The 16,849-nt window shown below is 41.5% G+C and overlaps 1 protein-coding gene across 6 annotated transcripts in view; it reads left to right on the forward strand.

Moving 5' to 3' along the window:
- The window catches only part of armc4 (armadillo repeat containing 4), a 58,539-nt gene extending 42,484 nt beyond the window's left edge, over positions 1–16,055 (forward strand). For 3 of the 6 annotated variants that reach the window (XM_031320289.2, XM_035998254.1, XM_035998253.1), the window contains exons 16-21: positions 2,760–2,940; positions 3,045–3,106; positions 5,520–5,634; positions 9,578–9,766; positions 10,031–10,252; positions 15,796–16,055. In XM_031320289.2, coding sequence (XP_031176149.1) covers positions 2,760–2,940; positions 3,045–3,106; positions 5,520–5,634; positions 9,578–9,766; positions 10,031–10,252; positions 15,796–15,912 — 886 coding nt within the window. In that variant the 3' untranslated portion in view covers positions 15,913–16,055. Of the gene's footprint in view, positions 1–2,759; positions 2,941–3,044; positions 3,107–5,519; positions 5,635–8,899; positions 8,956–9,577; positions 9,767–10,030; positions 10,253–15,795 lie in introns of those variants that run through there. The other 3 variants (XM_031320273.2, XM_031320281.2, XM_031320296.2) reach the window with 2 other exon arrangements.
- The last annotated feature ends 794 nt before the right edge of the window (positions 16,056–16,849 follow it).

A 16,849-nucleotide genomic window follows, 5' to 3' on the forward strand; every position in this document is an offset into this window, starting at 1 on the left:
AACAAGCAACTGTCTCTCTCTCTTTTCATGGTCATTGCTAAGCATCTCCCAGTCCCCAAAACATCTTACTTGCACTTGCGCCTTCCTTAAAACACTAGCAAAAGGCAGCATTTAAGCTTGACTAGTGTAGAACAATGAGAAAATGAAATGGCACAGAATCAATCATAAAAATCTGCTGCACAGAAGCCCCACTGTGGTTCCTGTGTCTTCTGACAGGCTCTAATAAGCTTCCTCTTGTGTGGAGCCCAGTGTTTGCAGTAGAAGCCGCTTCAGGCAGCCATGTGTAATGCTACTCTTGCCATCACGTAATTACTTTGGCTGGGATTGGTTTCACAAAAATAGGCATGACTTACTGTTCATTTATCAAAAGTCATGTCTGTGATTACAAGATAATTCTACTGTAGTCAACTGCAGATGACACTTCAGTGATGGCATAGGAAAACCATTGTTTTTCTTGATGGTGAATTTTACTGAAGTTAACTTTGGCAGCTCCTCTGTTCATTAGCAGTGTTTTCACTTGCAAGAATAGGCTGTGTGTCGGTGGACCCTGACCAAAACCAAATGACCTTGGCCATCTACAATAGCTTACAGACCATGATGCCAGTAACCGTAACTGTGAATAAAAACGTCGTTGAACTTAACTGTACATCAGAGGTTTGTTGAGGTTTTTAGCAACCACATTATATCCCTTTTAAACGTTTACTGTAGTTTACCACTCTATAGCATTGGCAAACAAGGCAAAATCACAGGAAAAGAGGGGGTGAGAGTTTCCAAGCCACAGCAAAGCTTTAGTTATGCAAAATACGTACAAGGGACAACTGTGATCAGCCGTGGGAAAACTGCCTGTACTGCTGGGTTACAGTAAGAGATCTGTGCCTATGTGGCTGAGGGCACTGTAACTGCTAGTTGTCACTCAAGGCCCTTTCACACATGCCATATACCTGAAATGTTCAGGAACATTTCCTACATGGGGGCATGTGAGAATAAAGGCAGGGCAGCAGCAATTTACCATCTCAAGACCTTGTCACGTTTTTCAGGAAGTTGCACGTTTGGACCCAAATGCACAAGAGGAGATGAGGAGGTAGCAGGACGAGTTCCAATGATTTAATGACTAAAATAAACTTATAGTCCAAGTAAGAAGGCAATAAATAAAAATAAAAAAACAGGGAAAAAACCAGGAACACTAGGAAACAGCACTAGAAAACAGGCAGAACGTCGTGACACTAGGGGTGCATGATATATCGACTCAATATCGTTATCGCGATATCACGTTGCGCAATATTACATCGAAAATGTTGCGATAAGTATGCAATATTTTTTCATATTTATTTTTATTGTTTCTAAAATGTCCTGTTCTGTAGACATGCTCTTTATTTATTGTTTTTATACTGTACAACCAGTAAAACATGTCCTGTTCTGTAGACATGGTCGTTATTTATTTATTTGAGTTTTACCAGGCCAATATGACCGTCAGTTGAAATAAACCTTGTGTTGTAAGAAAACTTGTTTTATTTGTTATGAATCTATTTTAATGCATTTTCCCTTAACTTCTGTAACATCGATATCACAATATTCATAATCAATATCGCAATATCACATTTTGTCACACCAAATACTATGATGAACTGACACCAGACAAAGGGAGCACACAGACTAAATACACAAGGAGCTAAACACAAGACCACAAGACAAGGTCCAGCTGGAGTGGGCAGGGAAGTGGAATAAGGAGATAAACACTGATTGGGTAACAAGACAACGAGGACTGGCAACACAAGGGCAGGCTAAAGAGGCTAGACACAACACAGCGCAAGAAATACTGTCACAAGTTCTTTAAGAGACCATTTCAAGGAAAATGCCGGTACAACTGCGTTGTGAATGAAAGCAGTGACATTGCAAGAACAAGCATGAAAAGGTTTACGCCCGTGCTTCTGGAATAGTTTGTGCTGATGACATATTTCAATCTTGTTTTAGATTACTTGTCTTGCAAACTTCTTGAATAATAAATACATTACAAGAACATACGCACCTGACAAAAACAGCTCTTCGCCCACCAATTTCCTGAAAATACCAAGAGATGTCTCCCACTGCGTAAAGCTTCTTCTTCTGTTGAGTTTTATGGCGGTTGGCATCCTTAAGTGTTGCATTACTGCCATGTGCTGGACTGTCCCGGCTTACCCAATCTATTCCAACATTGCCAATGCATGTGTGAAAATACACAAGATGGAAATGTTCACGAATGTAATGCATGTCACTAGTGGTGACTCAAAGGTTATCCCAGTAATTTGCCGGAAACTATGTCTGAAAGAGGCTTTAGACAAATAGCATTTTTAGCCGAACAAATGGTGTGGCTCTAGGGATGGCAATATTGTCAGTCTGTTGGTCTGTTTGTAAGCTAGTCACAGTAAATTTAAAATGGCCGACTTCCTTTTGGGTTTAGGGTATGGCTCCAAGAGGCCTTTTTTAAAGTCTTGACATGATAAATCTGCCTACCAAAAGGTCATTGATCTATGTGAAATTTAAAGGTGGGTGCACCTGCACGTTAGCACGGTCATTGTGAGCATGTTAGCATGCTGACGTTAGCCATTACCTCAAAACACGACTGTCCCTATGCACGGCCTCTTAGAGCTAAAAGCATGGCTATAGACCTTTTGTCATTTTTCTTGTTCATTGATCTCTATCAGTTAATGTTATAAATATAGCAAAACAATGTAAAACGGTTAGTTAATATGATGCCTGCCCCTCTTCTCCACCCTTGAAAGGTTTCAGGAGTACAAAGCCCTGGAGACCCTGGTTCGCCTGCTGTCTGATCAGCCTGAAGAAGTTCTGGTTAATGTAGTGGGAGCCCTGGGAGAATTTGCCCTGATACCTGCTAACAAGGCCAACATCCGCAAGTGTGGAGGCATCAAGTCGCTAGTTAACCTACTCACTGGAACAAACCAGGCAAGTTCATTTTTCTTTTGCTGCATACAAGTTTTTTTTTTAAAACCATGCTCCTACAGTATATTGATTCACGCATGTACTTTTTATTTGTGTTATTTTACCAGGCGCTGCTTGTGAATGTAACCAAGGCAGTTGGAGCCTGTGCTACAGATATGGATAACATGGCGTAAGTCTATCTCTTCCAGGGCATCCAACCAGCTAACATGGTCTTTGTAAAGTTTACACAAGGCAAACAGCTCCTTGTGAGGTGTCTCTTAAAATGTCATTAGTGGCTTGCTCACTATCATTACTAAATTACTTCCAAAAACATATTCTTGGTCGTGTATTTATGTCATATGTTTTGACAAGGGAATGACACCAATTCCAGTATCCAAATAGTATCATTAACCTGTCATGGGCTGATGCTTAAATACATTTTTCTTTTAATTTGTAATCATGCAGGTACTTTTCTCTTTAATCCCTAGCTTAATGACAAATTTAAAAAGCTTTGTTTATTGTACCTGCTGTGTTAAATATGGTTGTGGTGTAATTCCCAGTGCTTTACCATATCTTTGTGGTCACTGTCAGGACTTGAGCTGGTCAGGCGAACATACCTAAAGCCCTACCCTGTCCATGACTACATGGCTGGGAAAGAGCAGTGAACCACAGTCCAGAGCAGTCTTTGTTCTGTGTTCATTTAACCTCACCCTCAATACTGCAGAACATTGTGGAGCTTCCATCTGTGTCTCATTGCTTTTACAAGGCTGTTATGGACTACAAGACCCTTCTTAATTAGCACTGGACATAAATACAACTCAAAGTCTGAGTTTACATTGTTAGTTAGCTGTTAAGGCTACCATATGAGCCTATTACATTTGTTTGGAGGAAAAAAACAAGGGCTTCAATAAAAACTGGAGCATGTAAAAAAGCCACTAACTGTGGTAAACTTCACACAAGAGGAGAAGTGTTTTACGTTGGTTCATCATGTTCTCAATGTTTTCTCACGTTATGTATATTTTGGCAAGACCTTGTAATTTTTCAGCCTTCACACTTAGCTGTAAACAGAAAGTTCTTATTTCAATGGCCGCATGTATGTTGTGTATGTTTTGTGGTGATGGCTTATTTTGAGACACGTATGTGTACAGTAGTTTGCTGAGCAATGATCATAACTCACATTTGATTGTTTCCTGCTCCAACCCAACACGTTTTTCAGATTCCCAGTAATTAGATGGTATTTGGCTAGCTGACAAATATGATGATGATGTATGCATGATACCACACTTTTAGCTACAACATTCTTGTCAGTTAACATGACTTCATTTTACCAACAGAAACGTTTTCTCTAATACCACCTTCTGTTGATCAGTGCAATCATTCTCTCATCATGATTCTGACGCAGGTCATCCATAACTACTGAAAGCCCAAAACAAACACCGATCACTTTCAAGTTTTCCATGAAATACTCATATGTTTGTTTTCATTCTCAACCAGTAGGCAGTGTGTGGTTAATGACATAGCACTTCCTCCAATGAATCCTGTGTAGCTACAAGAGTGAACACACGTTGTTTAATGCCTCGAGGGTTTGTGGTCTCCTCCTCTAATCCATCACTGTCAGCTGCAACTTCATTGCTAATCTGTTTCATACCTGTTTCATGGAAAGACAGAGCTGTTTTGGCGGATGATATGACGCTTCACTTTTGTTTTTGGTCTGGATTTAAGAGGCCCTGCAGACTGGAATCTGATGTTATGATCCCTGTAGACTGATTTATGTGCAAACGGAAGACAGATGGCGCAGGGGACGTCCCTGATGAGTGTTCGCTCGTTGCCAGTCACGGAGATACTGTGATTAGAGAGTGTTTAAGTAATTATGACAGCATTCAATGTCGGCCTTGTTGGTGGAAGCACACATGGGGAACACGTTACATGTTATTTATACTAGACAACGGGTGCACTGTGGCGTAATTCTTTGGGTTCCCAGACCCTGACTGCAGTTTTGACTACAGTCATGTATACGACATGAAATACAGTTCATGCCTAAGTAAACTTCATTCAGATCCTATGAAATATAGAGCGACCTGTCTCTGGCTCTGTTTGATTTGGAAAGAGGTCCTCTTTTTGGCTTTGGTTGAAAAACAAGCCACCAACATAAAGTGTAAGTTTGTCTCAGTTTCTATTTATAAATCAATGTATGAAGTACTATACACAGATGTATGTGCGCCAACCTCTGGCCCTAGAAAACGCTGAGCTTTTCCACAGAGACTGATTTGAGTGAGCAGACAGTGGGTGGGTTTCAGGCCTGGAGAGGAACTGAGAAAAAGAAGTTGTGATTAAAAGCCAATGCTGAAATCGATCAGCACTTTGTTCATACTTAGCTGTAGTTGTGTTGAGCCTGCTGCTGGCCTCGCTGATACAGCCAGAGCTCTGAGAAACAAAGATGATCAAACAAGTTACACTCTTAAATCGTTCAAGCAGAAAATTATGCTTAATGAAAGATCTAAATGAAATGAAATGAAATTTGGTCTTGCTCATTCTGTCTTTGTCTATTCCTTTCTCTTTTTTTCTCCCTTCTCACACTACTTTCTGTCTCTCTCTACTTACAGAATCATTGACCAGCTTGATGGAGTCCGCCTGGTATGGTCCTTATTGAAAAACCCCAGTGCAGATGTTCAGTCCAGTGCTGCATGGGCTCTTTGTCCATGCATTAAGAATGCAAAGGTACAGTACAGTGAAGTACACTTGTCTTCTGCATTAAGAATGCAAAGGTACAGTACACTGAGGTACGCTTGTCTTCTGCCTCTGTCCTGTGTCTGTGTGAGTGAAGCACACAAAAGGCACATAGATTGCCTCTAAAGCGAAGAGGTCTGCAGAGTTCGTGTCATTTCAGAATGAATGGTTATCCCACTCACAAAACAGAAGCCTGCTTATATCACCACGCTTGTCTCCTAAGCTCTCCCTCTAACCTGCTGCTGCTGGGAGGTTAGCAAGGGCAGATCTGTGTCAGAGAGGGCTTACATGAACCTTGGGCTAATATGAAGCAGAGAAGCCTCCTTGGCACACTGGGATTGGTGAAATGGGAAGCCAGCAGGGAGAAAGAGTAAGGTAATATCCTGTGACATGGCTTCTGATGTCCCAGCTGAATATCTTCCCTCAACATGCTACTAGTTACAGAGACACACAATCCACACATAGGGTATATAGGGTACCAGACAGTTTGTGTGAACCCACTTTTCTAATGAAAACACTGCCCAATGCCTTGCAAAGAAACCCACAACATGGCCATGAATACTACCTATAGAATTTTAGATATAACTACGCATAGAATAAAATAAAAAGTTGGAGGTCCATGAACACGGCACATTTTCTCGGCCGATACCGAGTACAGATCCGATACCAGTGTGTCATATATTTTATTGTGTTTTAACAACTGTATACTACTATCCCTGTATGGATGTGATATTATTTCTATCTTTGTTGTCAGTCTGGCTCAGGTTAAACTCTTTGTGAAACACAAACAATGAACGCCACAGAACTTTCTTTTATTATGCAATTTGACAGTCAGTTATAACAAAAAAGAACATAAATAAACTACTTTAACGTAGATTTTCTTTAGGGCTTTATTACGTGGTATTGGATCGGTGCATAAACTCCAGTACTTCCCGATACCGATACCAGCGTTTTAGGCAGTATCGGAGCCGATACTGGTATCGGTATCGGAACATCTCTAGTATATATATATATATATATATATATATATATATTTGTGTGTGTATATATATATATATATATATATATATGTATGTGTATACATACATACATACATATTTTGTGTCTCCAGAAGTGGCTGTGTGAAGTCTGATAAATGTCAGTGTCGGTTGGGGGCTTAAGACTACAAGTTTGAAAATGAAAAATATCTTGAAATGTGGATTCAGAAAGAAGTGAGCTTACCAGGCCTCTGTAGCCCACTCCTCATCTCTGCTTGAGGCTAGAGGCTCCAAGGTACCTTAGCCACTGCTAAAGGTGACCAGATTTCTGAAATGAAAATCTGGGACATTTCCAGTACAGCGCTCAATATACTATTAAAATATTATCTATGAAAGAAAAAATGGGGACAATTGCGGTTTCATGTATTTTGTCCATGGTAACTGTTGTATTGTCCTGTAATAAACTGAGGTGCAGACAGGCTAATAAAATGTGTTACTAACTAATTAACTTACACAAACTCACAAAGTGATATAACCTTTTCAGAATTTGGGCATTTATGAATATAAAAAACACTAACAAATGGAATTTGAAAGGTATTATAAGGGAAGATTGACAGCTCTAAGGAGTACAATGCTAAATCAGTGGAATACTGTTTTAAAACATGAACTCCTTTATGCCATCTTCACAGACCTAGTCCTACTCGGCAGTGTTATCAGTCAACTCTAATTTCAGTTACACATTGACAGGTCTTTGATCCCCTGTGCACTTATATCATTTCCAACTACAAACGTAATGTTGTTCTATTAGATTATCGCTGTGATTAAGGTAAACACCTTGTCAGTGGGACAATCTGGTTAAGTTTAAACAGATATATTGGGCCCAGACAGGTGTCTTAGGGGTGAAGCCCTTTTCTTCTGGTTGGAATTTCTCTGGCCCAGAAGTGTAGCGGAAATTATGCATGGCAACCATATGGAGGGAGAGGGGGATGGGGCACCCACTATTGAGCACTAACAAAGTTTGACAATGTTTGTCTGGATGTCAGTGTGCCAATTTTGAGGGAAATTCGTGAACATGCTTTTTAGGTGATTTTTCAGGGATAGGGGCAATGACAAGAGCTAAATAGTGCTCTCAGCCCATCGAGTTGAGGAACCTGATACAGAGGTTTTGGTGCAGTCGTTATTTAGATAAAAACCCCATGTGGTTTCTGTTAGCAGTTCCATAGTGGATTTATGAGAGAGCCATGGTATAAATGCATCTGCTGGATGCTCCATACAGTACTGCTGCCCCTCCACAGACACAGACAGAAGCTGTGCTCTATGCCCACAGGTCCACAACTTCAGACTCACACGCCATATAATTGCTGTAAAGACTTAGTAGTGATTCACTCAATTATCTTTTTTGTCCAATCAAGGAAGTAGAAACCTCCTAGTCACACGTAATGGGGTGTATCATTAATCTGCCTGGACGCAGAGGCACATTTAGATGCTTGATTTATTTTTCCTTTACATTATAGCCATGTATGTTATAGAAGCCTGATTGCTTCAGAGAAGGGTTCAGGGCACGCTTCTGCCATTCTGAGCTTGGCTTGCTCCCCTCAGCTTGAGATCACGCACAGCAGATAATGTGTTTTCTATTTCATTTCACCCTGGGTAAGAGGAGGAGAGAGAGAGGACAGCGAGAAAGGCCTTTCCGTATGCAGCCTCATAATGTTGCGGTTTTCAGATCTGGGGGCCCAGCCAGGCCATGAAAGAGATTCTGGCTAGTCTATAGCAGCTGGTGGCTTGAGAGAGCTTCCTCTGTCGCAGGGACTCCTGTCCAGCCGCCATTAGTATTCCTGAGGAAGGGCTTCCTGTGTGTCGGGGGGTCAGCTCCTGGCCCCGGCACCCCCCCTCCCTACCCTGCACTGCACACATGGCTCATCCTCTGGCACAGCATCACAGGGCCCATACACCGCACCCTGGCCTGATCTCAGATGTGAGCTCTCTGTTAGAGAAAACACGACAGTGCATCCAGCTCTCCCAAAGTAGCGGTACACTAAAACATCCACTGCTTTTCGTCAGTTCTGAATTTAATGAAATCCTTTCATTTATAAAATGAAGAACAACCATACAGTGCGGTGCACATAATAAATTATGTGATTACTGTACTTTACGGTGTTGTGCTGAGCCATACATCAGCTCTGGACATGTAGATTGACAGTGAAATGGACTCAAATTAAGCATGCTCTGTGATTTGCATCCATAATTGTATGCTTTTGATTTCTGTTCTATTTTCAAAGCACTCAACATTACAGACTCGGCCACCTTGATGTATTCTTCCATGGCTGGCGATACGGTGAGTTATGATTTTAAACAGCGGCCTGATGTGCCAAGCCATACTGAAGCCAGTGTCTCTGCCAGCTATTCCGCTGTGGTTCTCTCAGCACTCTCTACCAGCCTGTTGGTTTGGTAGACATTGCCCCATAAGTGGCTAAGAGTCCTGTGGTACTAGCTGGTGCCATGAACTCAAATCATGAAGCATTGAGTCTACACTGTGTGTGTCAGTCTGTGGCAAAAGTTTTAAACGTCACCTCTAAGCTCTAGATTCTATGTGTCATCTTCATTATGACATGTTAGGGTGACAGTAGGAGAGGTTGACAAAGATGTCAAACTCGTTGCTTGTTCACCCAGATCCACAACACAGTTCTACTGTAGAAGAGGGAGTTGTTATTTTTTGAAAGCATCTGTTTTACACAGATAAAGATAGTTCTATTGGTTGGTTTGCACTGATGGGACTTTGATTGTTGCCTGATGAAAATTCTTTTTGTACTTGTTTAGTGTCCTTTGTTTTATCTGCCTTGCTCAAATGCCCCTGGCTGCCTCTCCTCTTTCCTCACTCATTACACTTTCTTCCTCTTCATTATCCTCCGTGTTCATTTTGACAGAGCACCAGCTAATACCAGACTCTTTGACTATAGGATGCAGGGGAAATGGTGCGCTCCCTCGTCGGTGGATTGGAACTGATTGTTAATTTGCTGAAGTCAACAAACAACGAGGTGCTGGCAAGCATTTGCGCCGCCATCGCCAAAATAGCCAAAGACAAGGAGAATCTGGCAGTCCTTACTGATCACGGGGTAGTCCCATTGCTGGCCAAGTTGACTAACATGGTAAGAACACTTCACTGCTGGAGACAAACAACAATGTTTTACTATTCAACAACACTGCAGTTATTGTCAATATTCATAACTGTCTTGACAATAGATTTTAGTTGACCTTTTCCTACTATATGGAGCATAAAACCCAGCTAATGAAAAGAACATAGTTAGATTTTTGCCAAGAGTCTCTTGCAGAGCTGTAGTAGATCTTGTTATTCTGTACATTGTAAAGACTGGTCTCTGGGGACCAATAGCATCCTGTTCTCCTCTCCACAGACTGATGACAGGCTCCGTCGCCACCTGGCTGAGGCCATTGGCCACTGCTGCATGTGGGGCAGCAACAGGGCATCTTTCGGTGATGCTGGGGCCGTGGCCCCCCTGGTGCGTTACCTCAAGTCAAAAGACAAGGCAGTCCACCAGAGCACAGCTATGGCCCTGTACCAGCTGTCCAAGAACCCCAATAATTGCATCGCCATGCACGAGAAAGGGGTGGTCAAGGTCAGTGGTAGTGCTGCTGAAGCTGGATTTATGACTCCTTACTTCAATTTTTGTTGTAGCTAATTTTCAAAGTAGTTATTTATTTAGTTTATTTGGTGCTTTTGAGACTAAATCTGGCATAATTACATTGAGGAAAATGTGCTTGGCCTCCCATCACTCTTGTTTTAGCGATGTGTGAAAAACACTGAGTAATAAACTTTGAAAAGCTGTGACTATTTTCAGAGCCTTTGACCAATGGAGCAGAAACAAAGTGGGTTTTATTCGGTGGCGGAAATATGACTCCACTTTCTAGCCGTCATGGGAATTCAGAAAAGCAAACAGCTCAGTGTGTGCGCATTGCCATTTCTCCGGTAGACCCTAGATGCCATTACAGCTCAAGTCAAAGGGCTGTAGCTGGGGGTAACTGTTGCTAAGGGCTGTTTCTGGACATCAGGGTAGAATGCAGCAGTGATATGGCTCAGGCCAAGAAGTGGGGTCAGAGCTGTTCAAAGGTTGTTTTTTTGACTCTGTACAGCTACATCCGCCTGCTTTCTTCATCATTGAGTTGTGTAAGGCTCTTCCAAAAAGAAACAAGCATTGTTTTGTCTAACATTTGAGCCCGTCGGGCTGTTTCCATGCTGAGCTCTAGAGACTGTTTATGTTGGTCTCTGACAGTGATGTAGAGATTTTATGTTAAGATTACGCTGTAATTGATGTCTTGTCACAGATGATCATGTACCCATATTTTAGCATTTTGGGAAAACATTGCTATCTTGTTCTCTAATTCAATCATGTTTCACATAGGAGGACTTTCACATGAGAAATCTTTTTGTTGCCACAGTGAGTTAAAGCTGTCCCCCCCCCCTCCCTAAATAACAACTGCAATAGAAATTATGAAGTGGTTATGCCATTGCAGCCAGATATTTTTCTTCCCATGTTCATTAAATGGTGTACTTTAGCTTGATCTGCTGTTACAGTGTATGTGGTTCAACACCAGCCATAATTGGTAGCTGGACGGAACATTGGGTGTTCCAAAAAAGTTATGTCCAATTTGCAAAGCTGAATGCTTTTTGTAGTTTGAGCCACGACGAAAACTGGACATGCCCTCTTTTTAGCTCTGTGTGTGTGTGTGTGTGTGTGTGTGTGTCTATATTTAAAATTCTAGTGTGAGTTTTTGTGTATGGGCTAGTGTGCAAATGCAAGACATACCACCCTTTTTAATCTGTCTCTGTGTTTGCCCTTATTAATGTACCAGTTAAGAGTTGCAACACTACTCCATAATGTATTTTTGGACTTTTAAAGAGCTTAATAACCAAAAGCCACGTGACTTCACCAGAATTGCATTTGTTCCTAATCTCCGACATGAAACCACAACACAACACAGGCAGCCTCATTGTTCAGTCTGGGAGGGAGGCTGATACCTACCTGCCTGACCCTGGAGGAAACATTACAGTGGGAGAGCTTGTCAATCTCCTCGATTCAGTGTGCTCTGTAATGTTCTGCTTCATGATATACAGGTAGGGAGAATGTGTTAAAACAACATCCCCAATAGTTGTGAATAGGTTGGAGAGGGTTTATCGAGGATTGATACAGCGCCCTGTGTCTAATTTACGGCCCTGTGTAAAATTCTGGACTGCCTATTTTATTATTGCAACCATATTTCAAAGAGCTTTTTCTTTGCCACTGAGAAGCTCTCAAAACATGTTTATCCACGTGTAGTATACGAGCACAGGTCTCTCTTACTCCAAAGTTGGTTTAGAAAGTTTGATTTTCTTTCTAGCACACTTAATGGTGAATGGCCCGGCCCTTTAGATTCACAGGGGAAATAAGGCATCGAAAAGAAAGTATTTCACACTGGAAAACACATTAGTGGCCTGTCTTTGTCTTTTACCCCTTCCAAAGCCTTCACATTTGGTCCAGACTCCAGAATCAATTAAAATATTTAATGCAAATACTATGAGTATTATACCTCGTTAAATAAAACACAACCTGCTGTCATTCATATTGTCTTTAGTTGCCTAAATTTTCTGTCAGCATATTTTCCTGCTGGGTTCTCAGATCGGACCTTGTTTAAGAAAAGGGATTCAAGTGCTCGCTCTCACATGAAATACATACCGGGTAAAAGAGAATTCTAGCCTGAGAGATGAATCACCCTCGCCGTTTGATTTGACATCCACTCATGGTATCTCACAGTTTTATACGGATGTGCTTCATTTTGTGTCATGTACAAAATCAACATGCCTTCCCCCTGCGCTTTACATCGCTTCCAAAAAGACTGGGGATTGTTTGTTGAAACCATAAATCCTTGTAGACAGCTTTAGCCAGCTATTTGTTTTAAAGAGGCTCTTTCATAAGAACAGCTTTGTGAAGTAAATTGTTGAAAATTACAAAATGCGAATGGTAATTATTGGTAATTTTCAACTGAAGGTATTCCAGAGCGTAGCTTTTGCCAGATCCTGGTATGTATTTTAAGAGAAAAACTTTTGCACTTTTGTTGCCATGAGCACACTTCTGCCACGGCACAGTTAGTGTTTGTTATAAAAAATGTTCTCGGTCAGACTTGATTGAAAGTGCACAGTGGGGCTGTGTGTGTGTGTGTGTGTGTGTGTGTGTGTGGGGGGGGAAAGGAATAAAAAGCAAACAGAGCATCACAGGTTTACTTCTTCAGTTTTCTAACTATATAACTTCAGGTTGTGGGTGTGGTGAGCAGATGATACAGGCGCGGTGCACTGCCTGATCTGTTATGACTACCATGTATTTGAGATCCATGAAGTGTAATGTTTTAGAGCAACTTCAGCCTCTCTCCCCCACGCCTGGACCAGAAATGCCAAGCCATGTTCTTTAGCTTGCACAGGCTCAGACTGAAACTTTCTCCTAAAAGTCATTGATTTGAAAGCAGGCCTCCCTCCTTTTCCTCTTCCTCTTTAGAGAGACAGAAAAAGCAGCGTAACAGTCTCTGGCTCACTGGAGGCTGGAGGGAATGTTGTTTACCTTGACTTCCCTCACCAACTTCCCCTTAGCCCAGCTAAACACTGCTGTCTGTTTGTGCTGGTTGCCTCCACAGGGGAGTCTAAAACATGGGAATGCTGGGATGGAGGTGGGGGGGGGTTGATGGAGCCATAATGGCTCTCAGACCTGGCACAGGGAAATTTAAACCTGAACTCCTGCAGGCAGAAGTGGTCCAACAGAGCGCACTTAACACCATGACACCTCCATGTGCGATAAGGTGTGTGTGTTCACATGCAACAATATGTGCAGCCCTCCCAGACTGCACGCCTGCTCCGGGGGGGGCGTGTTCCCCAGCTACTTTCTTGGAGGTCAGGACTCACTGGAGCTCTCTGAAGTGCAAAAACCTCAAAAACTCACGATTCAGTTTTCAAACGTGGGGCAAGTGTTCATGTTACCACAGTCAGGCAATATCTAACAAGTGGCATATTATATTCCTAGAGAACCCAGCTGGGAGGAAAGGAGCAAGTTAGAGAAAAAGGCAGCAAAGAGAGAGACGCTTATCTTAGCCTAGTTGTGCGCTTCGAGAGACCTTATTTGGCGACGTCTGAATAACATGCTATGAGTTTGGCAAAATAACGCTGCCTCTGGTGCACTTCTCAGGCATCCTCTCTTTTCACAAAAGAGACTTGTTTAGTGAGCAGCATGTTTTCTGGAGCCTGTGGATGTAAGCTTGCTTTTGGAGGTGTTTTGGATGCAAATCATATAAAATCAGAGGGCAAATGTTTCACATATACTTCTCGATCATCATGGACTGCTGTATGGCTTTTTTTCCCCCACAAAATGATATGATTATAATCAGGAGGAAGGATATTATTTTTCTGTTTTTAACTGGACTTATACTGTAGGTTCACAGCCCACAAGCTGGCTCACCTCATCTTTCATCTGTTTTCCTTTCACTGTTTATCTTTGCGCTGAAAAGCCTGGGAATGTCTTTCCTCTGCTTCTTTGGCTTCTTTGGTTTGCTAACCACACAAATGTGCGGTGCTGCTTTTTTAAGTTTGTATGTAACATGGAGAGGGGTCAGGGTCAGCCTCAGCTCTGCTCTGAGAGGTATTATGAACACAATGTTTACAGAGAGGAAAACAGTCTCAAGTTTGCACCAAGATTAGGCTAATTCTACACACAAAATTTATTGGAAATGATCCGAGTTGAGAGTGACATTTCATTTGAGTGAAACCAATAAAGGAATCCCATCACTTCCTATGTTGATATGTGGAGTCAGTGCTGAACAGGATGCAAGAGTTGTGAATAAGAGGGAGACAAACAGGGAGAAACATTGAGAAAATTGAGATTAGCCAGACGCTTTTAGAATCATTCTGCTGCCTAAAACTAAATTGGAATCAGTGGCTAGAGGTAGATTTTAAAGGGACTTTAGTTCTTGGATCATTTCCTTTGACAGCGACAGTCTAGATATTGTCCTCTGTGTTCCTCAGGATCAACAGGGATGTGACATTGCTGGACTGAAACCAGGGAAACCGTCCCAATGGTGTTCAAACACCACTTGTAAAGCCTGCTGCAGCATTATCTTAAAAAAAAAATCATTCAGTGGAGAACAAGGCCTTGATATATGGGGCTTAAAAGTGCCTCAGACGTCTCAGCAGTTACTGTATTTATCGAAGCTTCATTATGTTTAGGAGCAGGGAGCTCTTAAGTGCTTAGTTGAGGGATGTCATGTTGCCGTTGGTTCATTATGGATATAAACAAGACGATCCAAAATAATTGCAAGTGTGGCTTAGGAAACCTCAGTGGCACACCATTGTGATTTTACCAAGGAGCACACATTGAACAAATTTAGATTCATCCATTGCACCAGTAGTATTTATGCTTTACTTTTATTTTGACGCAACCCCCACAGCTGCCCACAAACATAATGTAGTGATTTTGCTGCATATAAAATAGGGGGAAAAAGCTCACCCTTTCAAAACACATGCCACTCAGTGGTATTTCACATATCTGGTGTGTTCCTTTTTGCTTATTTCTGCACAATACACAACTCTTTGAACAAATGGAAATCTTTTAAATGTTCAGTTTTATATAACCAAAAAATAAAACTTCCAAAGCTATATATTTCTGTAGAGTGCACTGCAATAAGATCTAACAAGATCTATTACACAAGCCACTAATAGTCGGATATAATCTGACCTTTGGAGCGGCGGAAAGGCTTACAAGTGGTGTGGTTCATGCTCAGGTTTTTAATGTCGAGCCTGCCCTGCACGACTTTCATCTGAACAAACTTACAGAGAGGCATGTGCGCTCGCAGCTGTAACCCCTTTGCTGAGGCATGGTTTGGAAGGGTAAAGCGGGGACACACACACACACACACACACACACAGAGGGACACATGCAGCTTGATACTGTCGTCGCACAGCCACTGTGTGTCTTTGCAGGCCATGCTGGTGGTAGTGTGCAGCGACATGGCAACATGTGCAGCAAGCTACCTATTTGCCCACTAGATGTGGGATGTAAGGTGTTTTAGTACACTCTTGTAAAATAATGATTCTTTGGCAATCTGTCCCTGCTGCCAACTGTAACCTCTGTCCTTTGTACTCCCGCAGCCCCTCATCCACTTCATGGGCTCTGATGATGAGACGCTCCAGGAAGCTGCTGCTGGCTGCGTGCGCAACGTCCGACTCCTGGCCCTGGCTAATAGGAATGCCCTATTATTTCGTTGACGCTTTTATTCAGGTTTTTTTCAAATGTGTTTGAAAATAGCTTCAAATAAAATGTATGAAAAAAGTGTTACAGATGTAAGTGTTTCAAAATATGTTGAATCAAATGATCTGGGAAAGATTTCAAATAAAATGTTTTATCTTGATTGATGAGTTGTGTTTATTTGCACTCCTGCTTCCGTTCTAGCGACCAACTTTTATCCCGAGCTCCATGTTTACATCAACTACCTCATCAGGAGTTCATACAAACATTTTAGGAAGCCCTCTACTCGCTCTCTGACTGTGATGATAAAAATAAACTCTTCTTTATGTTTGATCGTACGCCAAATACCCCATACGTTGTTCAGCGTGAAGCACTCGCCGTTCTCTGCAGTTCCAATTCCTTAAGTAATCCACACAAGACCACAGTATCTAAACAAGATCCACATCTACTTGAGTTGCTCAACCTCCTGTTATACAGTCTGTACACTTCCGTACTTGCAATGAGACATTTAGACAAACAGAATAACTTGCTGTTGGTTATGTAGCACCATCGTGGATGTTCTGTATAAATACGTATTATATGAACACAGAACAAGAAATATCTACAATTAGGTATATAATAGTGGTCTGTCCACAGATATTATGTAGAAGAATGAATTTAAAGGTTTTTTCCACATTACTCACAACTTATTTACTGTAATTTCACATTTTGTAGGGGTATTTATTATAAATAATGAAATATATTTTACAAACAAGCTCATTATTTTTTCAGTAAAAGCAAAATGTTGTAGATATTTTGCTAGTTGAAATTATCTCTGTACCAAAGCACTTAGTCAGCACCAACTATAAAACAATCGAATGAAGGATTTTAGGGACAATGCAGCATATTGCTCTGCTTTTACAAAAGTAGTTATTTTTTGTTGTTGTTTTTGTTGCTGAATATCTTTTTAAAAGGTTA

The sequence above is a fragment of the Sander lucioperca genome, chromosome 23 (assembly GCF_008315115.2).
Source record: "Sander lucioperca isolate FBNREF2018 chromosome 23, SLUC_FBN_1.2, whole genome shotgun sequence".
Lineage (NCBI taxonomy): Eukaryota > Metazoa > Chordata > Actinopteri > Perciformes > Percidae > Sander > Sander lucioperca.